The sequence below is a fragment of the Pogona vitticeps genome, chromosome 5 (genome assembly GCF_051106095.1).
Source record: "Pogona vitticeps strain Pit_001003342236 chromosome 5, PviZW2.1, whole genome shotgun sequence".
In the NCBI taxonomy this organism is placed as follows: Eukaryota; Metazoa; Chordata; class Lepidosauria; order Squamata; family Agamidae; genus Pogona; species Pogona vitticeps.
Window position 1 is genome coordinate 1,764,916 of NC_135787.1, and position 26,585 is coordinate 1,791,500.

A 26,585-nucleotide genomic window follows, 5' to 3' on the forward strand; every position below is an offset into this window, starting at 1 on the left:
GAATTCCTCCCCCCCCCCCGCCCCCGCGGTCTCTCTCTCTCTGGCGGGGGTGTCCTGGGGGGCCGGTGCGGGCGAGGGGGCTCACCTCGGAAGGTCAGGCTGGCCACCGGGTCGCTCCGCTTGTCGCCCTTCTCCACGCCGGGCAGGCTGCAGGCGCGCTGGAGCACGCACCGGAGCATGGCGCCTGCTGCTGGCCCGACGGCAGCCCCGCCGACCGCCGATGCCTCCGGCCGCCGCCCCCGCCGCCCGGCCCTCCCCTCCCCGCCCCGGGGCCGCCCACCGCCGCCCCCCCCCCCCAGCGCCACCCTTCCCTCCGGCTTCGGCAGCAGCAGCATCAGGACCAGCCCGGCCGGACGCCGCCGCCGCAGCCCCGCAGCATCCCGCCAGGGGGCGCGCTCCCCACCCCGGCCGCCGCCGCCGCCCTCGCGGGCCAGGCCGGCAGGAGGGAGAGGAGGACCCGGGTTCAAGGCAGGCCCCCCTTGCCAAAGGAGGACGGGCCGCCGGGCAGAGCTCCCGACCCCGGGGAGCGAACGCGAGCCACGAGGCGTAATGGGACCAGACCGCCCTTGCTGAGCCTTCGGAGCCAGAAGGGATGGGGAAGGGGGGCTCCAAAGAGGAGGGTCCGGAAAAAGTGGGCCCCCCCCGAGGACTTTGGACCCGGCCTCTGGCTGGCCCCGGGTCGCCCTCCTGGCACCGCCATCCCAGCTTGCCTGAGAGGGATGGGCAGAAGGGGCGCCCTGCCAGACACAGTCCCGAACCACCCACCCGAGCCCGAAACAAGTAATAGAGGGGTCGCTTGACCAGATAGGCGGGATATAAATACTGTACAATAAATAATGGTGAGCACCAGGAGGGGGACGTGGCCCAGTCACATCTGGAAGGCCACTGAACTCCCAGCCCCTGGCTTCCAAAAGCAAAGCAAAGCAAAACAAATGGGGAGGGGGGAAAGAGAGAGAGAGAGAGATTAGAGAAGTTCATAAACTGGACTCAGTTTCCCAGAATCCTCCAGCTAGCAAGGCCACTGTGGATTCTGACAACCGTAATGCAGAACGTAATTTTTCTAAGCTATACCCATGAGAAGAAAATGACCGGTTTCACTAACTTAAATAATTGCACTGAACAGAACCACCATTTTTAGAAAAGCATTTGAAGTCCCGGACTTCGGTTCTTTCCCAAAAAATGTAACCCTTATTTGTATCTTTTGTTTATGAATGAATTTTACATCCAGTCTCTTAATGTAAAAAGAAGATCAAATAACAACTCCAGATCCGTTTACAGGAATCTTCCTGGAAAACCGCAATTGTTTTGACAGGCAAACACATAAAGCAACAAAGAAGCAAAAGCAGAAAGTTGCATGGCAAACAGTCCCACCGGTCCCTAACAGCTGCAAGCACACCATCACTCCTGAAAATGTACTCTAAGGGCTTTCTGTAAACATCTGGCTTATCATTCCATGATATTCAGAAACGCTGGCCAACATTCTGTTGTGCAATTATGCAAAAGGCACGTGCTAAGTTGTGTGGCTCAGCGTGCAACAGATCATCTTAACAGCGGCTTCGTAACTTACAGCAATTTGCTGTTAAACGAGTTACACCTTTTGAGTAAAAGGAAGAGAGAATTTCAGCCAACAAGCTATGAGGATTTCTCTTTCTTTTTCTAGTAACTCTGAGGGTATGCATTTCCTACTTAAATTACAGGCTTAGTACCAATCTGTTGTACTGTAGACATTAAATGTTTTCTTAGAAGCTGTGGTCTCATCTGTTCAATTTTTTAAAAAGGCCCGCTTCCACTTGCATTGAGCACAAAATCCAGTTGCAGTGAGTACCACAGACAATATCCTTTCCACATGAAGTACTTTTTGTCCCTTCTGAGCCTGTTGCCACTCAATGTAATGAGACAAATTCTTCTGTTTTCTTAGAAGATGAGTAAAGTCTCTTTTTCCACCACTCCTACGTTCTCGTATTTAGAACCTTCTGTCTGTGGTGGACTGCTCCCATGTCCTTCTTCCTTATAATTTTATTAGTAATATATTCTCACCATCCCCTTTCCTCTGAACTGAACGTGGTGTGACAGCCTCTTCATCCAGGTCACAGCCCTGTCGGGTGAGCCAAGCTAAGAGACGGCTCCAAGGCTACCCAATGAACTTCATAGCCTGCCACCTCTCACATCCCATTTATGAGGTTGGGAATGTGGGAGGGCAAGAGGAGGAGAAGGGGACGACAGAGGACGAGATGGCTGGACAGGGTCATCGAAGCAACCAACATGACTTTAACCCAACTCCGGGAGGCAGTGGGAGACGGGAGAGCCTGTCGTGCTCTGGTCCATGGGGCCATGAAGAGTCGGACATGACTCAACGACTAAACAACAACAGTTTAGTACTTTAGTTGTGATATACAAAGCACTAAATCAGATTCGAACCGAGGTCTCCTGATCCCCAGTCCATCAGTCTGTCCACAACACCCCACTGGGTATCAAGTCTTCCTTTAGAGTCTGCAACTTCTGTTGCCTCTTAAGATCGCATGGAGAATTCACGGCGGGGCCTCCAAGTTTTCTCCACCCGGCTGCCCCCCTGCTTTTTGCAACGCTCGCTGAGCAAAGGCTTTGGTTGGCTGGTTTGTTTTCCAAAAGCTTGCCTGGCAAATGTGGTGCTTTTCCATGTGAGCTGAGGAAGACCTGGCCACCGCAAGATGCTCAGGGGAGTCTCTTAACTACCTCGAAGCACGCAGGGGCTAAATCCTGTCTGACAACCTGGAATTGCCCTTCTGTTTGTGTTTCCGTCAGCTGCCAAAACCGCAGCTTGTGTGAGAGGAGACAACTGGAAAAAATTTGGAGCACTCTGTGCCTCATTCCCAGGTAGCGTTCTGGAGGTCTCGCCTGTTTCCCATACCAGGGGCCCAGTCTTGAGGGAGAAAAACCCGAATGACAGATAGAAGCCCCTCTGGGCCAGCCTTTTCCTGACTGTACTTTGGTCCCAAAGAACCTGTTAAAAACATATATTTGTTGTATAGACACACCCAGAGGCATTAAGCTCTCCAATCATGTAATTAATCAAAAAGGCAACAATCTGTTAGCATACTCTAACATATTTTTTTTAAAAAAGTCTGGGTGAAAATAACTCTTTTAATTTGGTACGAAAAAGAAATAAAATACGGGGGGGCGGAAAAGAAATAAAATTTGCTGTAAATGTGCCCACCGTTTCTCCCGACGCTGAGATGCAGAGAAGGGCCTGCTCCGAAGAGCTCATGAGCAGGAGCAGAAAGAGAAGAGGACGACATGCCTTTCCAGATGTTTTGCACATCACCAAGACAAGCCTCTAGAAATGCTCATGTGGGAGTGTCCTCACATTTCTGCCTGCTGGCATCTGGTGACGGGTGCCCAGTCTGAGTGCATGAGGGGGAACCTAACTACACTGAGGAACCACCAGCTTCCCCAAGGGGTAAAGAGTGTCGAGGACAACCCAACGACGTTTCGATTCCAAGCAGAAGAGGGTGATGGTCGGTTTTGGCTGTTTGCATTTGTTCGCAGCCGTCCAAACAGAGCGTCAGTGGCAGAGGGTTGATGGCCCCTAGTCTGCAGGTCCATAGGATGCAAGAACCTAAAAGGTGGTCAATTTCAGGAGAAAAGCTGCTTTAGCTCCTCTCATAAGAACGTAAGAGGAGCCCTGTGCTGGATCAGGCCACGGGCCCCTCTAGTCCAGCTCCCTGCATCTCACAGGGTCTCACCAGATGCCTCTGGGAGCCCACAAGACAACGAGAGACCTTTCTCTTGATCCCCCTCTTCCCCTGCCTCTGCCCTTTGGAGGTCCCTTCCTTCGAAGCCTGGAGACGATACCTCCCCATCATGGCTGGTCACCTGCGATGGACTTTTCCTCCAGGAAACTGTCTCATCTCCTTTCAAAGGCCTCTAGATGCCAGGTGCCACCACCACTTCTCCCAGGGCTGCATTTCCTGACACACACACACATTTTAAAAATATGGGCAATAATCTAGACATTGCAAATCTACTTCTGGAAATGAATGCAAATCAACCCATCGCTTAGTCGGCTCATCTTTTTCTTCCTTTTCAAACATTAAAAACAGTCTGTGTCTCTTTGCCTTTCAGCTGCTCTCAGAATGAGGGTCCCCGATTCATCTTTTGACTTAAGTTCCCTTTCCAGGAAAACATCCATCGTCACATAACCCTCAGAAGTGTGTCCCCTCGATTTCAGTGGGGCTTACTCCTGCCTAAACATGGAGCTAGGACTGCAGGCTGAGAAGCAAGCGCTCCTTGATCACCAGATATCTCGCAGCTCCTAACGGTGGGTTTCCACTCCTCAGAGACTCAAGACCAATGTGTTCCAGATGGGGCCTGTGAGATGGGGAGGGGAAGAGACTCTACACCAGACCCTCTCCATAGCCTGGGACTCTGGAGTATGGTAGCCTACAACTCCCATCATGCCTCAGCTGGCTGCTCATGGCAGCCAGAGGTACACATGGATCCGTTCATCCATTCCAGCCTTTCTTGGTCAGTTCACTTCTTCCAGTGTGTACAGCCCTCTTCCCTTGGTGGAAAAGGGGATCCTTACCCCAACAACAACACGAAAAGCTAAACTTAAAAAAAAAAAAATTTCCAGAAACCCAGCTGCACCCATTGGAGCTCCAGCTGACATCCAATGAAACCAGAGCCATTTTTCTTTCCTCCTCCAGAATTTCTCCTTTCCTGTTTCCTTCTCCATTCTCTCCAGCTGGAGTTAACAAGAAGGAGACCCAGGCAGGATTCGTGTCCTCATGAGGAGGGACCCTCTGCTCAGCTGTGCCCAGAGAGGATGCAACTTGGTCCGCCAAGGGAAAAGCTGTGTGGGACATTTGCCTGCTAGATGACGCACTGTTTTCGATGCACATTTTGTTGATCGCAGAACGGCCACGGTTCCACTTTGGGGCAGAGGTAGAGATTCAGGAAGACCCCCCCCCCCCAGAGCCTTGGTGGCACTCTGAAGGCCATAAAAGCTCATGCCAGCCAAACAGGGAAGTAGGTTACTGTGTCACGAGCGTCTGTGTCCGTTTGGCCATAACTAAATCAGGCTCATGACAGGGACCACCACCACCACCACCCCCAGCTTGCCTTTTAGACTTCCTCCACCCATCAAAGGCTCCCCACCATTCTCCCTATTCTTTTTTTGGGAATATTTTTTTGAAAAAGGAAAGCAAAATAAATAAATAATGCTTTACCTCTGACGAGGCTGTTTAGGGTTTGTCTGGACAACATTCTCAAAGCCCGCCCAATCCTGTAAAGCAGTGGTCCCCAACCTTGGGCCTCCAGATGTTCTTGGACTTCAACTCCCAGAAATCCTGGTCAGCAGAGGTGGTGGCGAAGGCTTCTGGGAGTTGTAGTCCAAGAACATCTGAAGGCCCAAGGTTGGGGGCCACTGCTGTAAAGGACGTCTCTAAAGATTTGGCCTAGAAGGAAAACAAGCCTTTCCACCATTCAGTAGAAGAGCAGAGAGGAGTCTGTTCTCCCAGCGGACCGGGCGGGGGTGGGAAGGAGAATTCCCCTGAACCCTTGGCCTCTTTGTAGCTGTGGGGAGAGACCCCTTTCCCCTTTGAGGGCCAAAGACATCAAAGGCTGAGACCGAGGCATCACGAGAGCACATTTGATTCCTCAAGCAAAGGAAAGCAGGGGGCTCCTCCTCCATCACGTTTGGCCAACCCACCGCCTTGAAGACCAAGATTTTTGGGGGCCCTCAGGATGGCAGGTTAAAAGGAACAGGAGGGAGAATGATGGCCTTGAAGGTGAGCAGACAGGGTGATGACACAACCTGCCTCGGAAGAATAACAAAAGGGGGAGCACAACAGCTCTGTGAACAGAGTCACTCCCTTTTCCCATCCGGTGATCTCTGTTGTCGTTCTGTTTAAATGGCAAAAATAAGTTCAGATCTTGCATCGATGCATGTGGACTATTCAGAGTCCACTTTTGGCCCTTCCACTTGGTGACGTGTTACGTGGCCACCCTAATCCCAGCTTTCCTGTGGCCTCCTTGCACGAGCCTGGACCAAACACGTCCCAGGCCTCCTCTGCCGAGCCATGGCGCCACCGCTAGGGACAAGGGGCGTTTGTTCATGCTCCCTGTGCCCTCCGGGGGCCTGGCACTTCCCTGGCCCACAGCCCCAGTGGTGTGAATGCCAGCAAGAAGCTGCCCTGGCCCTCCGCCCCACAACAGGTGCTGAGGGTGTCAGCCAAGATGCGGCCCAATGACAAGGAGGGCTTTTTTCCCTTCCTATAAATAGAGTGTGGCAAATGGGAAAGGCGATCCTTGTCTCCCAGCTGGTGCTGCGGCTGCTTCCCCTGTGTCGTCTGCCGCCCCAGCCCCCAAACCACGGATTCAGGAAATCAGGGTCACTTCCATTCTGAGGAAGTTGGGATCCACGAGAAAGAAGAGAGTCCTCAAGGCAGACTCTCTCCCCTGAATCCTAGAGCTGTAGAGAGCGAAGAGGCCCCCGATATGACTTGGAATCCATCAAGAGGCCTTCCATGAAGCAAGGTCTTCCAACTTCTCTCTCTCTTCATCCATGGCTCTTGCCTAGATCGTGAATGGCCGAAATCCTAATGGGGTTCCACACTCTCTTGTGACTTTCTTTTGGGTTGGGAAGTTTGGGGCATTCAAAAGGGGAAAAAAGGTTGGCTGTTTTGCACCTGGACAGCGATCCTGGGGGAGCTCCACCCTTGGTCTCCTGCCCCCCATTGGGGCTTCAGACTGGACACCTCCTTCCAGATGCCTGTTGAGCCACAACCCAGGACGCGACTCCCTTGCCTTGCACGGCGGAGGCCTCAACCATTGATGCCCCGACTGAAGAAAGGCACAAACAGCCAATTCCGGCCGGTTCGTTGATCAGTGGCTGAACAGGGAGGTTTTTGGTGCTTCCCAGCCCCACTTCCTCCGACGGGCACCCACTCTGAGCGGGGGCCTGTCAGAGAAGGCAGGGCTGGGAAGCGCCAATCATCTGGTTTGGCTGATCCATGAATCAGCACCAGCAGTTCATGCTCATCTCTCTGTAGTCCTGGCCCAAAAACTGAATTGACAAAAAAACTCCAGTTTCTCCCAAATGGTATATATACGTATCTGTTCCTTGACCTTCACAGATCTGGCAGCCCAGGGGCTTCATTCCACTCCCACCCGTACACCCCCATGCCTTGCACGACACCTTTCTGCAGAAAGAGACTTTGGTTTCCAACGGGCAACCCCCCACCCCCACGCCAACTGAAGCCAAGTTTCCTTTGGTGTCCCTTTTGCACACTCTTTCAGCGGGCCGTGCATATAAAAACACTTTTATAATGACATTAAGGCAGGCAGACGATGCAAATAATCCAAACGAGATGGTCACCCCCCTCAATGCCTCATTCTTTTCCTGCTTATCTTAGCTGCTGAGAACACTGTCAGCCACACCGGCATCGATCCAGGGCTTGTCTTTTGTTCCATTTAGACAAATCTCCTTTCTGTGACCACTGAGGCAAAAACACCGAAATGCGAACACAACGCAAAGGCAAGGGAAGCGGAGAGGTGGGAAGAATGACCCGCCCCCCCCCCTCTGGAGGGATTCCCCCTGCACGTGCCATCTTTAGCTCCAGAATGCAGGGGGATCAGACAGGGTGAAAACCAAACCCGTCAGGAGGTCTCCCTGTTCCGTCGCCTTGGTTTCAAAGGGTTAGGCTTCCACCGAAGACCAGCCCCAAAGCCAAAGCCCTGGCCTGGTCTTTGCCTGTTTGCCGGCTGGCCCGGCCCATCCTCACACACAAGACCCGGTGGAGGTTTCCCTTCCATGCAGCCCTCGGGAAGAGCACGGACGGTTTGGGCTTGCAGGGCAGGGTTGGGACCTGGAAGGCCCATCTTCTCCTGGTCCTGCAGAGTTTGACCGATCGACACCCGGGCGATCTAGAGCCCTCTCAGAACAAGGTGGATCCGCATGTTTAGGCTACAGCCTGCCAATTCCCCTCGCGATGGGAGACATTTCGGGCCACTCCTTCCACGACAGGATGGACTGGAGACCAGGCGCCCGGTGGCCCTCTGGCCGATCAGCAGGTGGGTCTTGGGGGCAATGACCTGAACAGAGGACAGGACACACTTCTATGGGTATTTGCGGGTGGGGGAGCCCCCCTGTGGAACCTGGTCTGCCATTTGGAAATCTGCTCATAGCAGCAGAGAATGGTCTTATCTAAGGGCGTGTCATTGCTCTCCGCACACACACACGCACACACACACAAAACAGGGGTGACACCTTCTGGGGTCTTGTGCTCTTCTGTGCCCGGGTCCCATAAGTTGCAAACTCATGCTACCACGCCTCTTACCTTCAAAGACCACAGAGCAATAAGCATCGCTGATATCACTGTCCGGAGTCTGGACGTTCTGTGCATGGAGGATGAAAACCCGCAACATTCTGGGAGGGTCCCGAGGGTTCGTCTCCCTCCTCCTCCTCCTCCTCCTCTTACTCTTCCTCCCGGCCTCTGAAACGCTTTTCCCCCCCTGCAGCTCAAGCTGGTCTCTCTCTCTCCTGCTCCTAAGCCAGAGAGAGGCAGGCTTCAGTGACAGGCACACAGTTCTTAAAGGGAAAGCCACCTCCTGGCACCGAGGCAGGGCTGAGTGGACGCAAGGACCGTACAGTCTATGGGCCATGGGACTTGTTTGGCATCCGGGACGCCCGATCCTAAACCTAAGTTGCATTGGACCCCTCTGTTTAGCCAGGACAGGCTCAAAGGGCAAAGCAAACTGTACATACGTTCAGAATACGTTAACAAATGTGATCCAAGGCCAGGTGGGGCAGATTTAAAATAATATTGAAAAGCAAAGTGTGCTGTGGGGTTCAGGGAGGGCTTACGTCTAAGTGTGTGTGTGTGGGTGGGGGGGTTTCACAACACCGCCAGCCTTTTGAAGCTCTTAGTTAAGCACCGGGGCAGCGACAGGAAGCTTGAGTGGCTCGTCCTTCGCGCAGCATGAAGGCCTCCCAGTCGATGCCTTTTCTCCCAGGTGAGAGAAACGTATGTGCCTGTAAGGCGTCTTTATCAGGTACTACTCCCAGGATGGAAAATGATGGGATCTGTAGTCCAAGAAATCTGAAGCTCCCTTCCCAAAGGGCCATTGCTTCTTGCCAGATTTTGCTTCTCCCCTAATCTTGTAAATGTTATGGATGACATATCTTAAAAAAAGATTCTAGGTTTTTGTGATATTATAATTGCAGTCAGTTCTGAAATGGGTATCAAAATTCATTCAGCCACTCCATGTATGCCTCTTTATCTTTCTTAGACGTATTGGACAAACACCCCTTGTGGAGGCTCTCATATGAAGGGAGCTCCCAGCGATGGTTGTTGTGGGTTTTCTGGGCTTTTTGGCTCTTTGTTGTGAACGTTTTGCCCATCTCTGTGGTCGGCATCTTCAGACGGACAGAACACAGGCAGGGTTCTGACTCCTGTCCTCTGAAGATGCCGACCACAGAGACTGCAAAACGTTAGGAAGAACAACCTTCAGAACACGGTCAAAGAGCCTGAAAAACCCACAACAACCATCAGATCTGGCCGTGAAAGCCTTTGCAAGTACAGTACATTGAACTCCCAAGTGTTGCTGGGACTAAAAACGCCATCATCTCTCAACCACCAGCACTGCTAGCTAGAGCTGAGGGAAGCTGCAGTCCAAAAATACCTTGATGCCCACAAGCTGCCAATCCCTGTTCTGATAAGAAGCAGAGGGGTGGGGGATAATTTACAGTACTGCAGCCTTTCTCCGATTCCACTGTTGTTCGTTTTCTTCCAAAACCATGGAGGTCTAGCCTCGTTCAGGCACAAGCCGGGAGATTTAGGTAGCCCAACAGATTGCTACTGGGATAGAGAGGCAAGAATCTGGCTCTGTATTTGTCACTCAGAAGCCTATCATGATGTTTTACTCTGAGAATTAATGGGTTCTGGTATTATGAAAATAAAGAAAACCTTGGTCTGCTCTTTGCACAGTACAGAGGTGTCACCTTTTTGTAACCTCAGCCATGTGTCTTCCTAAGGCTTCTCCCTCAACTAAATAGCAGAAGTGTGCAGTGCTCAAAATTAGGATGATTGCTGCTTTATTTAAGAATTGAAAGCACTCACTAGATGGTTCCAAAACATAACAACAGAGAGAGTTGTGCTCCTTTACACCACACAAAAGTAGAAATGATAACTTTATTTAGATTACTGAAAATTAAGCAGTCACTGCAAGCTTTTGTGAATAAATTCCATTCTTCAAGTATAATGCAGAAAAATCCTCCCCACTATATTGGCAATTTTGGAAATCATATTTCCTATTTGGCTAGGGAGGCAGAGGGGGGAAAGAAAGGTTACGCAGACACTTAACTGTCCCCAGCCTAAGGCGAGATAAATTTTTGTTGCCAGGTATTAAAGTGCCAAAGCCAAATTAATTTCAAATTATTATGTCACCTGGTGAGTTTCACAAGTAGATGTTGTTCTTGGCTGCAGTCGAGCTTGACTGACATCTAAAGTCCATGATGAGTCCATGTAGGATCCTCAGTGGTGTTGGGGTAGCTTTTCTAGGTATCCTCAAAAGTTTAAAAAGAGAGAGCGAGAGAGAGAGTTGTGTGGTCCTTTACAGAACACAAATATAGAAGAGATGACACCTTTATTTGGACCACTAAAAATCAAACTTTCAGAGCAAGCTTCTGTGAGTTGTTGTAGATGAAAAGCTGAATATGAGCCAACAGTGTGATGTGGCTACAAAAAAGGCAAATGCTATTTCAAGCTGCATTAACAGAAGTATAGTTTCCAGATCCCATGAGTTACTTCCCCTCTATTTGGCACTGGTTAGGCTTCATCTTGAGTTCTGCGTCCGGTTCTGGACACCACCTTTTAAGAAGGATGTCAACAAACTGGAAGCAAATTCAGAGGAGGGCAATGAGGATGATTAGGGGATTGAAAACCAAGCCCTAGGAGGGAAGAACGGAGGAACTGGCCATGTTTAGCCTTGAGAAAAGAAGACATAGGGTTGATATGATAAAGCTGTTCTACAGAGGAGGGTCAGGATTTGTTCTTGATCCTCCCTGAGTGCAGGACATCTAATAATGGGCTCAAGTGACAGGAAGTCAGCATTCAGTTGAATATCAGGAAAAACTTCCCAATTGTTAGAGCAGTACGACAGTGGAACCAATGGCCACAGGAGGTGGTGAGCGCTCCAAAAATCGAGGCATTCAAGAGAAATTTAGATTTGGATTCCTGCCTTGAGCAGGAGGTTGGACTCGATGGCCTTAGAGGCTCCTCCCACAATTCCACTATTTTATAAATAAACTTCTTCAAATATAGTGCAGAAAAATTATAAACGAATGTCCCAAAAATTGTCATGACAGAAATCTGCCAGGCGGCATTTTTCTCAACAACTGGACGGTCCTTCTGTGCTTGCTGTATGTGCATTTGTGAATGTGTTGCTGGGACCCTAGAGATATCTTATACAAATCATAGAGGGGAAATTAGCTCTTTGGGTTTTGCTCTAGATGACAGGCAAGACATCGTACAGAGCTTCTGAATTCTTTTCAGGTGTCTCATAGGATCCAGGCCACCAAAGTCCAGAACAACAAGGGATTTAGCACATATGTACAGTGGTGCCCCGCTTGATGATTACCCCGCTCCACAACGAATCCGCTTTACAATGTTTAAATGGGAAAATCCGCTTGGCGACTATCAGTTCCCTGCTTCGGGAACCGATTTTTCGCTTAGCAAACAAAAACAGCTGATTGTCGGGTTTTCAAAATGGATCCCCTGTGCAAAATGTTTCCCCACTGTGTTCAGGATGGATTCTTCGCTTTACAGGCATCAGAAAAATGGCATGCCTATGGAGGATCTTTGCTGCACGATGAGGTATTTCGCCCATTTGAACACATTGACTGGTTTTCAATGCATTTCAATGGTTTTTTTTTTCTTTCGCTTGACGATTTCGCTTAACAGCGATTTGAACGGAATGGGTTATCATCATCAAGCAAGGCACCACTGTACTCTCTCTTATTTGTCACTGAAGCGACCAACATGAATTTGACCCAACTCCGGGAGGCAGTGGAAGACAGGAGGGCCTGGTGTGCTCTGGTCCATTGGGTCACGAAGAGTCAGACACAACTTAACAACTAAACAACTCTCTCCATTGCAGTTACAACCCACTATTATGCAGGCTATTTTATTTTCTCTCCATTTCCTAATTACCGTCTTGCACAAAATGCTGCCTTCTTTACTGCCCTCACATGCACATGTTGCACTTTCAAGCAGCCACTCCAAAAACTCTTTCCTGGGCACTCACCGTTCATTGAGGCCTGACACGATTTATCTTGAACCACACCAGCATTTTGTTGGACACTACCTGGAACATAAAGAAGGCTGACCGCCAAAGAATGGATGCTTTTGAATTGTGGTGCTGGAGGAGACTCTTGAGAGTCCCCTGGACTGCAAGGAGAACAAACCTATCCGTTCTGAAGGAAATCAATACTGAGTGCTCCCTGGAAGGACAGATCCTGAAGCTGAGGCTCCAATACTTTGGCCATCTCATGAGAAGAGAAGACTCCCTGGAGAAGACCCTGATGTTGGGAAAGTGTGAGGGTAAGAGAAGGGGAAGACAGAGGACGAGATGGATGGACAGTGTCAGCGAAGCTACCAACATGAGTTTGCCCCAACTCCGGGAGGCAGTGGAAGAGAGGAGGCCCTGGTGTGTTCTGGTCCATGGGGGTCATGAAGAGTCAGACACGACAAAAGGGCTAAACAACACCTGGAACTGCCTTTTTTGAATTCTCCAAAGCCTTGCTAGTTTTTGCCATCCTGAAAATGACTGGTGGTGAATTTTGCCAGCTAAATTTGGTATAACTCAGTGTTCTTCTATCCCCTTTGAAGACTTCTCACTTTAGCAGTAGTGACAGCAAACAGGCAGCACAAAACATTTCCCCGAAGATGGTGCATGTGAACTCATCCTAAGTGGGTGAGAATCCATGGCCAAGTCCATCGGGCATGAAGCCAGGTTAAAGCAGCACACATACCAGTGGGACTGGCTCCTCGTCTGCTCTATCAGAGGCCTTGAGAAGGCGCCCTCTCCCCAACAAATGTTCTTCGGTGTCGGTTTTATTCATCCACAAACAGTCTTCGCTTGGGGCAATTTCCCAATGCCAAGTGTCTGTGCGAGGGAAGGAAAGAATCTTTGCCCAATAGGTGACCAGCCCATTACACAAAACAGCAAGCGGCAATGTGCATGGCTGCAACGCTGCAGAATTCTTTGTGCATGTAAAGATGGGAGTTATCGATCCCAACCCCCATGATTTGCTTAAGACATCAAGAGATGTGCATGTAGCGTGATCCTATTGAAGAGGATGGGTCGTTCCTGAAGGCTCTGGGGAAAAGGGTCTAGCTGAAAATGCACAGGGCAATTTTTAACACTATTACACTTGCTGATGCACGATGGGTGGATGATGAGAGACCCTGACAGGTTCCAAAAAGGAGCCCAAGACCTCGGTGTTGCCAGCAGTTTCAGCAGGACATCTGGTCCTGAAGCTGCATCTGAATCCTGCCATTTGGGGCCAGCAAGACAAAAGCACCCTCTCCGAAGATGGACATATGAGAGGGATTGGAAGAAAAATATTACCGAATGCAGCAGAACCCTCACTGGAAAGTCTTTCTTGCCCTTGCAACCATCTTGGAAAGCAACACACAGGCACCTGCAGCTTTCCACCATGGAACATTTTATGGCAGATGTTTCCTTCTAAATACGTTGCTTCTCGGGATTTACTGGGTTGAGACAACACCAGACTCATTCAGACTGAAGTACAAGGCAGTCTCCTGCCTTTATATCAGGGGTGTCAAACACAAGGCCCGCGGGCCAAATCCGGCCCGCCAGACCTCGTCTGATGGCCCGCAGAGCCGCCGCCAGCCTTACAGATACAACCGGCCCTTTGATGGGGACAGGGCCACCGGCAGCGACCACAGGAAGCGCCTAAGGCGCTCCACGTCGCCGCTCTCCTCCAGGGTCTCACACAACCCGGCCACCTGCTGAGGGCTGAAGTTGAGGAGGGGCAGCTGGAACATGGGGGCGGCCGAGTTGAGGCGGGGGGGCAGAAGCACGGCTGAAGGAGGCCGGAGAGGCGTCCGGGCGCTGCCCTCCGCCTCGCCCTCCCGTCGGGCTGAGGCGTCCCTGAGGAGACCTGCTCGCCCACAGAGCGCTGAGGCGACGGACCACGGGTCCCCCCCCCCGCTCGTCCCTCCCGGGTGCCCTCGCCACCGCCACCCTTGGCTCCAAATCCCCGGAGCGAAAGCAAGCAAGGGGGCTCGCCTCCTTCTCGCTTCGCCCCCCACGCCGCCCCTCGTCTTCTCCCGTCGCCCCTCGCCTTTCTCTCTCTCGGGGCTTTTTTTTTCTCCCCCCCTCACAAGCGCAGGCGGAGCCGCCCGGCGCGGGCGCTGCGCGGAGGCGCTGTGAGGCAGGACTGCGCCTCGGCGCTCGGGCTGCGTTGCCTCAAGTGGTCGAGGGCGGGCGGGAAAGGGCGGGAGGCGTGAGGGGAGTGGGGGAGTGGGAGGGGGAGGAGGATGATGACTTGAGGGGGGGAAGAGAGAGAGACACAGAGAGAGAGAGAGAACAAGGGAAAACCCCGGACGTCCTCCTCCTCCTCCCTTGGCGCGCATCTCCCGCCCGCTCCTGATTTGCCGCGGAGAGAGGGACCCTCCCCCGCCAGATTGGCCGCCCCCACCCTCCCTCGGCTTCCATGGAAGGGCTCCTGCCCATCACTGTCAAGCGCCTGCCAATCAACAGCGCCCACCCGTCCAACGCAAGGAGCCGCTCAGCGCGCCGGGCGCAACCCCACTGCACAGCCCTCTCTCCCCCCATAAGGGCGCCCTACAGATACAACCGGCCCTTTGATGGGGACCAAACTGCTGATGTGGCCCCCGATGAATTTGAGTTTGACACCCCTGCTTCATATCATCAACTCTGAGTTTAAAACAAAGATCTCATTTGCAGCAGTGGAGGACACTGTCAGCAAGTTCAAGTCCAACGCGAGTCCTTCAACCCCACAGGGAATAAAGGCCGGGCAGAGGGAGACCCATCTAAGAGGGAGGCTGAGAAAGGAGATTATTGAGAAGGTGCGCATTCCCTGCCCTTCATTCAATGGAGAGTATAAAAGCTGAAGAACAGTTGATTTGTAAAAGGGCTCAACATCTTAATGGGATGTTATCCTCCCATTGTGCTCTTAGTCACTGTACACTTCAGGAAAAGGTGCCACATGAGTTGAACAAGTCATGAAAATGTTTGTACCATCAGGGAAAGGTTAAGGATTCTGTAAAAGTAGCTAGGTAATAGTTTCACCCAGTTCAAAAGCTGCTATACCACAGTTTATGGGATGCAAATTCTTTGTAACTCCTTTTTTTTCTCCCCACCCTAAACAACTGGGTACCACCAGCAAATGTCACCACCCTGCCGATCATCCCTTAGGGTAGAAAGCACACTCCCAAATATTCCTGAGAGCCGTCGTATCTCTTCAGGTTAAGAAACGAATAGTTATTCTCACTTTTGTTCTTCAATCAGTTTTCAATCCGTAAGAAGCAAACATCTACCGAATGACTCCTTCTACACAAATTGCTGTGATGATTCTTTTTCAGCGTGACTTGCCTTGGTAGGTGGGGCAATCGGTATCTTTAGAAATGCTTTCCACCCATCCTTCAGTTACGTAGCCTGGAATTTTCTGGACCCTCTTGGGTCTTTTTGTCAAAAAAAGAGGTTACTTACCTGTAACTTTGGTTCTTCGAGTGGTACTCTGTGAATTCACACTAATGGGTTAATCTGCGCTTGCGCAGAAGGCCTCGGAACATTCTAGAGCTTAAAGTAACACTTTTGGCTCCGCCCCCCCAGGACCTCATGGTCCGCCCGCCCTAACAGCCATTCAGTTCCCCAAATTCCGCTGCTGCTCTAAAGGCGAGACAGCCGTGACGGAAAGTGGGGAGGACGGGCGGGCCGTGTGAATTCAGAGTACCACTCGAAGAACCAAAGTTACAGGTAAGTAACCTCTTTTTCTTCTTCGTGGACTCTGTGAAATCACACTAATGGGTGACTAGCAAGCTTACCTCTGGAAGGAGGAGGGAAACGTCACGGCAGCACAGCCGACAGGACAGCCCGGCCAAACCTCGCATCCTCCTTGGCTCGCAGGTCGAGTCTGTAGTGGGATGCGAACGTGGAAGGCGTGGACCACGTGGCGGCTTTACAAACATCCTGTAGTGGGACTCCACGGAGAAAGGCTGTAGAGGCCGCAACAGCCCTAGTAGAATGGGCGTGAACAGATGCCGGTAGAGGCTTCTTAGCCAGTTCATAGGCCAGACGGATGACCTGAACTATCCATCTGGATACAGTTTGCGGAGACACTTCCCGACCCCTATGGGGTTGCTGGTAAGAGACAAACAGGCGCTTGGAGAGACGGAACGAGGAAGTCCTTTGAACGTAGAAGGCTAACGCCCGACGAACGTCGAGGAGATGGAGGGATTTCTCAACCGGAGAAGAAGGTTGGGGAAAGAAGGTTGGCAGGACTATAGGCTGCTTGACATGAAAATCCGTGGTGACTTTGGGCAGAAAAGACACGTCAGGGTACAAGACCACCTTGTCCCGGAAAAATTGCAAGAAAGGTGGGTCGGTCCTCAGGGCAGCCAATTCAGAGGCCCTTCTGGCTGACGTAATAGCTACCAAGAAAACCACTTTAAGGGTAAGGAGGCGTTCAGAAACCGTAGCGAGCGGCTCAAATGGTGGTTTTGAGAGGCAGTTTAAGACCGTATGGAGAGACCACTGAGGAATAGGATTAATTGTAGGTGGACGAAGGCGTACAACCCCTCGAAGAAAACGTTTGATCTTCGCGTGTCTAAATAACAGGGCACTGTCCGTCTCTGGCGGTTGATGGGCTATGATGGCGGAAAGGTACACCTTCAGGGTGGAATGAGACAGGTTCATCTGGAAAAGGTAAGCCAGAAACTGTAACACAGTATGGAGCGTGGTGGGCGACGCGGGCAGTTGATGAGAAGCGGTGAACTTCAGGAAAGCCTTCCACTTGCTCCCGTATAGGGTGTCAGTGGACGGCTTACGACAATGGGAGAGGACGTGAGCTACCGTGGGACTATCCTCCAGGCGGTGAGGTGGAGTGACTGCACGTCCGGGTGGTAAGTTGTCCCTTCGTTCTGGGTCAGCAGATGCGGAAGGTAAGGTAGCCTGACGTACTCCGTCGCCCTCGAGATGAGCCTCGCGAACCACGGTTGGCGCGGCCAAAATGGAGCAATCAGAATGGCATTCGCATTGTCGTCGCAAACTTTCACCAGTGTTCTCAGTAGGAGAGGAAATGGTGGAAACATGTAGAGAAGGCGGTTGCTCCACGCCACCATCAGAGCATCGCCGTGCGAATTCGGGCCGTGACCGCCCCTGGAGAAGAAGGTGGGGCATTTGGTGTTGAGGTGAGTGGCGAAGACATCCACCACGGGAGTTCCCCATCGCTCGCAGAGTGTTAGGAACACCGTATGGTCCAGCACCCATTCGTGCATGGTAACAGCAGTCCTGCTGAGCCGATCCGCAAGTATGTTGTCGTGAGTGGAAATGTATACAGCGGATGGAAAGACATGATGTTGGAGACACCACTCCCATAGCTGGACAGCAAGATACAGGAGGGAGAAAGAGTGGGTACCGCCCTGTTTGTTGACATACGCGACAGCCGTCGTGTTGTCCGAAACAACCTGAAGGGCTGTGCCCCTGATGATGGGGAGGAACGCCCGGCAGGCCTTGAAGATGGCGAGAAGTTCCCGATTGTTGATGTGGAGAGCAAGCTCCTTTGGAGACCATCGGTCGTGGACCTGCAGACCGCAACAATGGGCACCCCAGCCGATGTCGCTGGCATCCGTCGTGATGCGAGTTTGTAGGGCAATGGGAGCAAAAGGGCGTCCCATGAACAGATTGCCCGGGTTGAGCCACCACTTCAGCTGCTCTGACAACTCCTTGGACACCAAGAGTCTCTTTTTGGGGAAGTCCCAGAGGGGATTGAAGAGGGACAGGAGCCACACTTGCAGCGAACGAAGCTTCAGTCTCGCATGAGGGATGACCGAAGTGGTGGAGGCCATAAGGCCCAGTAGCCTCTGCGCAGTGTGAGCGGTGACATGATGGAGAGGGCGGAATTTCTCGATGAGAACAGCCATCTTCCGCGCTCTTTCTAAAGGCAGGAATGCTCGGCCGGTCCGAGCATCGAGAGTAGCGCCTATGTAGGAGGCAACAGGCGAGGGAACAAGGACGGACTTCTTGTAGTTCACCTGCAGTCCGAGAGTTTTGAGGAGGCGAAGCACTGTAAGGGTGTGACGCTCCGCCTGAAGCCTGGAGTGTGCAACCAGTAGCCAGTCGTCGATGTATGGAAAGACGGCTATGCCCCTTGTTCTCAGGAAAGCCGCCACCGGGGCCATACACTTCGTAAAGACTCTGGGCGCGGTGGAAAGTCCAAAAGGCAGAGCGGAGAATTCGTAACATCTTGACCCCAGCGAGAAACGCAGGAAACGACGATGGTCGTGCCTGATATTTATGTGGAAATAGGCGTCGCTGAGGTCTATGACGACGAACCAGTCGCCCTGTCGCAAGAGGGGCAGGATCCTCTCCAAGGTTACCATCCGGAAACGGCGATAGGCAATGAATTTGTTGAGGCGCCTGAGGTCCAAAATAGGACGGAAAGAGTCGTCCCGCTTTGTCACCAGAAAATATCTGGAGAAAAAACCAGGATTGGCAGGATTTGGAAACACCCTGGTTATTGCATGCTTTTGTAGCAGGGTGGTTACTTCTTGCTTTAGAGGGTCGGATGGGGGGGTAAGAACTAGACGGGGAGGAGGCGTCTCCAAAAATTCTATCGCGTAACCGCGAGCGATGATAGAAAGGACCCACTTGTCCGAAGTGATGGTAAGCCAACTGGAGAGGAAGGGAGACAAGCGGGTGGCGCAGGAAGGAGAGGAAATGGCTGTAGAGCAGTCAAAGGCCCTGTTTATTCTTACGGTCGACCTTTTTGAAGGGAGCACGTGTCTTGTGTCGTTGGTCATGTCTAGTGGTGTAGCCGGAAGAAGGAGAATACCTCTGCTTGTAGGGATAGGATCTCCCTGGCTGCATAGCCGGGGAGAAAGATGGACGCTTCCATGGGTAGCGTTGTTTGTAGAACGGTTGAGCAGCATAGGATCTGGCAGCCTTTTTCGCTTCATGGAGACCCTTCAGGATCTCATCCGTCTTGGGATCAAAAAGACCCGAACCGTCAAAGGGGAGGTCAAGGATACGGGCCTTGGAGTCTGCAGGAATGGCCGCAGACTTAAGCCACGCCTGCCGCCTCATGGCAATACCCGTCATTAGATTACGGGATGCAGCATCCAAAATATGACGAACCGTGACCCGTTCCTGATGAATGAGTTGTGATGCCTCCTGATGAAGAGAGAGACCTCTCGGTTGTAGCTCATCAGGTGCAGCTTGTAAGGATGGTAAAGCCAAGTCCCATAAGTGTTGGTGGTAAGCCGCCATAGCGGCGACATAGTTAGCAGCTCTCACAATTAGAGATGAGAAGGCATATGAACGCCGACCAAATATGTCCATTTTCCTCCCATCCTTGTTATTGGGGGGTGTGGCTGATGCAGGCCGAAACTTAGACTGGGCGACGTCCACAATAAGGGAATTGGGGGCGGGATGTTTCACGAGGAAGTCCAGTTCAGATCCCTGAATCCGGTATAGGTTCTCAACCCGTCTGGACATTTGAGGGGTAGAGCAAGGTTTGTCCCAAGGTTGCTTTAGGGTTCGCAGTAGCGAAGGGATGAACGCTAGGCGCATGGGTAGGTTCTGATCCTCATCGATATCGCCGTATACCTTGTCGGGGACCGTTTCCGGCGGACGTTCGACAGGGAGTTCCAAAGCGGAGGCTATTCTATGTATTAGTTGAGAATAGCTAGGAAAATCGGCCGCAGGAGAAACCGGGTTCTTATCAATGATGGCAGAGTCCGGAGTGTTATCATTAGGAGCCGATGTATCCGAAAATGAGCATTCGGAGGAGGAGTCTTCGGGATGATCAGAAGGGAGGGACGGGGGGAATGGGAGTTCCGGCATGGGAAAAACGGGGGCCGGTATCGATTTGCCTCTTCGTTTAGAGCGTTTCTTGCCCCTCGGTCCGGTATCGGTACCGTGTCCGGTACCGTGTCCTGTACCGTGCCCGGTATCGGGATCGGTATCGGTATCGAGGAGATCCAATTGAAAGGAGTCGGAGTCAGAGGAAACGTGGCGTCGTTTCTTCTTGCGCGGTTTCGCCGGTACCGAGTCGCGAGGACGCTTCGGTTTAGGTGGCACCGCGTCGGTACCGAGTGGCGCGGTACCGACTCCGGTATCGGTAGTGGTACGACGTGGGATACCGGTCGGTATCGGAGGTGGGGGCGGTACGCAGCCCTCGGCATTGGTCCGTTGCTCTGTCTTCCGTAGGGAGGAAGGTCCTCCCGGTACCGATCTAGACCCTTTCGCTCCGATATCGTGAAGGGACGGTACCGACTGGACGTGTCGCCGTCTGCCCCTGTCGGTATCGCGGGGCGGCGGTACCGACGGTACCGAAGAATCGGAGGAAACCGACGAGGAGGACGAGGAGTCGGATGAGGAACTCCGCGTAGCGAGGCTGTAAAGAAGCCGCGGGTCATAGAGCTTTTGCATCTGCTTCCGCCATTTTCTTAAATAGCTCTTGGAAAGTTTGAGCGGAGCGGTTTTGTCCTCCATAGCCTCCTGCCTCTTAGGCTTCTTGGGGCGAGAATGTCGAGCCCCGTGGGGGGAGACCTTCGGTCCCGAGGGGCTCGGAGACCGGGAATCTCCAGAGGCTGTTTCCAAATGCTTAGTCTTGGCTCTCTTCTTCCTAGGAGATGGGAAGAAGGGTATATCCGGCGTATCGGTTGGCGGTGGCAAGGATGGTGGAGAAGAGGCTGCCGACGACGCCTGGGAGTGAATCTCAATAGGAGATTGCGGAGTAAGAGCAGGCAGGGAGGGCGACGGTTGGAGTTGAGGAGTGGCCGCAGGAGACGGTGGGGGAGGAATGGCGGCCGTGGCCTGGCTCTTAGGAGGCTTGGGTTTCTTGGAAGCCTTCTTGGTAGACGTAGTTGGCTTGCCATTAGCCCTAGTTTTAGGGCCAGGTGCAGGAGCTGAATCTGCAGGCGCGGATGACGCCGCCATAGCAGGCGCGGAGAGGGATTTTTCCCAGAGCGCTGCCCGAAGACGTTGCTCTCTAAGTCTCAGGCCTTGCCGGGTAAAACGTTCACAATGGCGACAAGTCTGGGGGATATGGGACTCCCCAAGACAAAACAAACAATAACGATGTCCGTCTGTGGAAGGGATCTTTTTAGAACAGGCGGCACAGCTTTTAAAAGTAACTTTAGGTGAAGAGGGTGCCTTGGAGGCCATAAAAGAAAAAAGGCGGGAAAGAAACAGTCCAAGAAATAGGGGGGGAAAAAGGGGTAGGGGAGCGAGGGAAAACCCTCAGACACAGTCCAAAAACTCCCCTAATAATAATATGAAGTAAAGTACTTCCCTTGAAGCATGAAAAGCGGAGCCAAATCTCAGGAATCTTCCAGATCTTTCCAATATTTCACGGAGCTCTAGCTAGGAGACCTAACTGCAGCAGCGGAAAAAATGGAACTGAATGGCTGTTAGGGCGGGCGGACCATGAGGTCCTGGGGGGGCGGAGCCAAAAGTGTTACTTTAAGCTCTAGAATGTTCCGAGGCCTTCTGCGCAAGCGCAGATTAACCCATTAGTGTGATTTCACAGAGTCCACGAAGAAGAACTGGTGTTACATCAGCCACGTTCCAAGTCTTTTCATTCAAAGGTGGATGATGGTAGGGGCATGTTATCTATTAGAAAACCAGCAGTTTCCCATTTGGGCCCTTTAAAAACCCTTGCATGAATACCATCTGGACCTGGGGGTGGGTTGGTTTGCAATTTGTTAACGAGGGACAGAATGTTCTCTTAGGCACATCACAATTTTCTTGGTTCTTCATTTTTTTTCCCCTTCTAGAAAATACCAGTTCAGAGAGGGGCCTGCACCCCACGCCACCATTAGTGACAAAGACTGGTGAAAACAACTCATTCAGCTTTTTTGCAATCTGTTTAGTTCTCCTAATCATGTGGTCAAAAAAGGATTTTTTAAGTTTTGTAGATGATTTGCTGAATTAAAAAACAAGACAAGAGAAAAATTCAGAGAGCTGGCTCTGGCTTGAACTAAGGCAGGGTAATGGGCTGTGGAGCCAAGGGCCACTGCTTGTAGATCGAAATTCCTGGCACGTCATCCTTACAGGCTGCCTTTTGGATGCTGCCTTCTCACCAGCAAAGGAATATTTTCAAAGCGTCCCAAGAGTTTTCCTTTCTTGCAACAGGTTAAAATGGCTTTCCAGAAACAGTCAAAGGTCAGCAACCTCTCCACTCAGCAGAATGTAAAATACTCTCCTTCAAAAATAAGAGGTCAACACTGTAATAGCAAGTATTAATCATCTGCCTAGGTCGCTGTAACCCCCCCCCCAAAAAAAAACAGGGGAGTCAAAACAAAAGGCTGTAAAGAACACAAAAGCCAGCTTTTCTGCAAAGTAAAACAATCAACACGATAAAAATGACCGTCTACAGATCTGCTGACTATACAATAAGAACATTTATTCAAAATACTTCCCGCACAATTGCAAAGAGCAACAAAAAACAACTGCATTCTTTGCACCATTTTTGATCTACAGTTAACAGAAGTGCATACAACACAAACATCTGCAAAGAAACAAAAGGATAGCAAAAGCATAATACAAAGAACTGACTGGACCCTTAGTAAAATCTGCAGAGGCGCTTCACATTCTGGCATCATGCTGAACTCTCTTCTTCACCACCTTCTTTCACTCCCTTCTGTTCTTCTTGTGCTGCATTCTTGACCATAAATTTCTGCAGAAAGACACAGAAGCTTTTGAAGTACATGTGGCAAACTAACAACCTTCTCAGAGATGTGCAGAGATAGGAAGACTTTTTTAATTATTATTATTATTTTGGGCTGCATTTATTCTACTATTTCAGGGACAGAGTTTCTCCTTTTCACCAGGGCAGCTTCCTGGTCACCCGATGCAAATAAGTAGCAAACTTTCTACATTTGCTTCAATTATGAAAACAAAGCCTGGCTGGCTTTAAAAAAAGGCTTGGGAAAGAGGGGAGTCTCTCCCTGTCTCTTCAGACAGAACTCACATCTGACGAAAGCCAACGGGCATGTACAAACGGGCACAGCACTGAGGAATATTTCGAGTACAGTAAATTTCATTCTCTGCCCAATATAATATAGAGAACAGACTGATATATGGCACGAAAATGGAATACTTAAATAGGCCCTCTTGTGACACTATGTTCCGGAAGAAATTTCAATTTTTACAGTCCATTCACTGCACGGGAGCTATTTTCCTGCACAAAATTGCCAGAAAAGGGGAACATTAACACTGTTTCAAGAATCCCGGTTCTTGTTCTTTAAGGTTCCAAGGGGGAGAGAAGCAACACTACCTCCATATTTTGCTTGTGGAGCTCAGACTGACAGTGGGTTTTCATTGATGCTTCATCCACACAGAAGGAGGAGCAGATCTGACAGAAATAGCCAGCCCTTGGAACAAGGAAGTCTAAATCTTAAAATGAAAGGAGACAAACATCAATGAACAACTGCTTGTACACAGCCAAGACAATTTCACCCTGTTATCTGCCTAGATAACAGCTCTTAGGTTTTCAAGAAGGAAAACATCTTCTGGGAAGCTCAGCCTCCCCATTCCTATATCCACTGCCATCTCAGCTTCCTGACAGTTTGCCTTCCCTCTGTTGTGCTAAAGAAAGCAAAGATGGTAAAGTAAAACAGATGCAAAAGACATAACAGAATGGGGCTGGATAAGTTCCCCATCTGCCTACAGGCAGATGGGGAATTCCTGAACAGAGAGAAAAGGTCAGGTGCCATTTCAAGGCCTGGAGAACTTTCACTGGAGTTTCCTCCTGAGTGGCAGGCACCAGGTTGGTGGAAAAATGTTTAGATTGACAGGCAATTAAAAATGGGCCCCTGCTCCATTTGTGCTGACTCCACCCACTGCCCTCAACTCCCCCTGCTACTGTAATGCAGCCCCCCCTCCCCTGTCCAAAAACAAGACCCTGTCCAAAAACAAGAGCCTCCCCAATCTTGTATGGACAAATGTCTGCTGAAAGGCTGACACCTCCCCCACTCACCCCATCAAAAGCGCACACCTTGCAGAATACGTCTCCTCACTCTGCAACTGCCCCCCCACCATCTCTTATATCTCTTCATTTCTCGCACTTCCACCTTGCCTTTCCTTTAATGAGGCCCTCTTCCTCCCCAGTGGATCCTCAGAATAGTTCAGGAGGCCGGTCGAGGAAGAGAATGTGTGGCTGACTGGCCGAAGATCACCCTTGGGATTAGAAGCTGCGTCTCCCATTGAGAATTCCCATGCAAATCGGAATTCTCACGGTAACAAGATTATCTTTCCGCCAATAGCGGAAAACCCATCTTTTCAGGCAGAATTTTAACAATCATGATTGTGTCCCTGAATGCCTTTTTAAAGTTAAGGTAGTTTTTAATATTTACTTGCTTTTAATTATTCAATTGTTCTTTAATTAGTGTATAGTTTAATTATTTTTCCAATGTTTAACTTATCAGGTTCTAAATTCTATTATTTTTAATATTGTGAGCCATCTTTTACTAGGAGAAAGCCTGCCTATAAATGAAACAAGCAAACAAACAAGATATTGCCGGTCACAAAATGCTCTTATTACTGCCTTCAATCTAGCTGCCAGAAAGAGAAAGGGAGACAAAAGCATTGGTTGAGAGTAAATTACTCCCCTCTTAATCAATCTTTTCAACAAAACCTCTGGAAGCCAACATTAAAAATCCGCAGGCTGTATCCACAGGGTACCTTGTGCTTAAGACAAAACCTGCAGAATTAGTTAAACAACAATGCCAACTTCACACTCAGGCAGCCCCCCCCCCCGCCCTGCCAAAGATGGTGACAGTTCACCCCTGTCCCATTTCCTTAGCTGAACCAGTAAAGACTTGAACACAAAGCCTAGGACAGAAACCAGTCTGTTAGGAAGACCATACAATGAAGGAGGGCTCTCCGGTTTTACCTTTCAGGGAGCTTGGGGTCTCGCCTTTCTCTGCAGAATCGATTTTCTTCCGTTTGGACTCTGGCCCTTCACCTTCTGACTCAGTCGTATCTACTGAATAATTTTTATTTTATTAGATATTAGTGCATATCTTTGAATCTAATCTAAGAAATATAAGACAGATTAAGCCTCTTGGGATCTATTCTGCTTTTATCACAACCTCCAAGACCCTCAAACTGGATTTTAAGAGTCACAGAATTGCAGAGAAGGAAGGGACCCCAGGGACTGCCCCCCTCAGTGCATGCATTCCTATGGGAAACCCTGTTTTGGTTTGCAAATTTTTCGCATTACAAAATGTCCTGGAGAATGCATTAAATTCGTAAACAGAGGTAGCCTGTACCTTCAAATTTAATGAGCACCCCAGTAGTATACAGTGGTACCTCGACTTACGAACTTAATCCGTATTGGAATGGCGTTCGTACGTCAAAAAGTTTGTAAGTCGAGGCAAAATTTCCCATAGGAATGCATTGAAAACCATCTAATCCGTTCCGGCTGTTTTTCGTTCTTATGTCGAGGCACTGTTCGCAAGTAGAGGCATTAGTTCCCACAGGAACTAATGCAAAGATGGTTAATCCGTACTCTACCACTAGGGAGAGAATTTTCTTCTTCTTTTGACCTAAGTTGAACTTAGGTCCAAAAAGGGGCAGGAAAGGTTTTTTTCATTTGTAAATCGAAGCTCTGTTCGCAAGTCGAAGCAACATTTTGCCAACAGAGCCATTCGTAACTCGAAATATGCGTAAGTGGAGACGTTCGTAAGTCGAGGTACCACTGTAATTTAGAGTAGGAGGTAATTTTCTTATTGCTAAAATCATGTGGAAGTCGCATAGACCTACTGCAAAAACAGCTAAGTAGCACAAACTGAACCACTTCAAATCACTTGAGTATCAACCAGTAGCTCTAAATCTACCTTCTGCCCACCTGAGCAATCATTTTGCTTCAGTATTCATCTCCTCAGAATTGTAACATTATCAGTACCTAACACCAATAACATTAGCAACAATGGTGCCCTGTAATGGGCAACTGCATGCTGACTATACACAGACATTATGTCAATGAAAAGGAGGCAACGGCCTTATTGGTCCACTGACATACAGGATGGGAGATCCACCAAAGTCTTCAGGTCAAGGCTGGAGGCAGTGTGAGCCAAAGTGCTCACTCGCATATATAAGGCCCCTCAGTCCATGCTGCATGGAATCTGCCATGGTTGTGGTCACCACACTCTCTCAGAGACACAGTTTGCACACACGCACTACCGCTGTACAAGAAAGAGCGCGCTCCTCCTCTGCCCCTCAGAAGCTGTCCTGATGCCCTGCCGTGAACCTCCCAGGGAAGCCAGCTCCACCCACACAGCAGTCCACCCCGCTGTCATTCCTGAAAAAAAGAAATACGAGGGGTG

At 50.4% G+C, this 26,585-nt stretch overlaps 2 protein-coding genes across 12 annotated transcripts in view; both read right to left on the reverse strand.

Moving 5' to 3' along the window:
• Positions 1 to 8,640, reverse strand: part of DYSF (dysferlin) — a 148,936-nt gene extending 140,296 nt beyond the window's left edge. For 5 of the 9 annotated variants that reach the window (XM_073002195.2, XM_073002190.2, XM_073002189.2 and 2 more), the window contains exon 1: positions 86 to 250. In XM_073002195.2, the coding sequence (XP_072858296.2) occupies positions 86 to 179 (94 nt within the window). In that variant the 5' untranslated portion in view covers positions 180 to 250. Of the gene's footprint in view, positions 1 to 85; positions 251 to 8,318 lie in introns of those variants that run through there. The other 4 variants (XM_073002194.2, XM_073002191.2, XM_073002193.2 and 1 more) reach the window with 1 other exon arrangement.
• A 13,999-nt stretch (positions 8,641 to 22,639) lies between these two features.
• The window catches only part of ZNF638 (zinc finger protein 638), a 50,990-nt gene continuing 47,044 nt past the window's right edge, over positions 22,640 to 26,585 (reverse strand). For 2 of the 3 annotated variants that reach the window (XM_073002186.2, XM_078394418.1), the window contains exons 23-25: positions 25,151 to 25,243; positions 23,534 to 23,652; positions 22,640 to 22,933 (exon numbers count right to left, since the gene is read on the reverse strand). In XM_073002186.2, coding sequence (XP_072858287.2) covers positions 22,856 to 22,933; positions 23,534 to 23,652; positions 25,151 to 25,243 — 290 coding nt within the window. In that variant the 3' untranslated portion in view covers positions 22,640 to 22,855. The remainder of the gene's footprint in view (positions 22,934 to 23,533; positions 23,653 to 25,150; positions 25,244 to 26,585) is intronic. The other variant, XM_020795163.3, reaches the window with a different exon arrangement.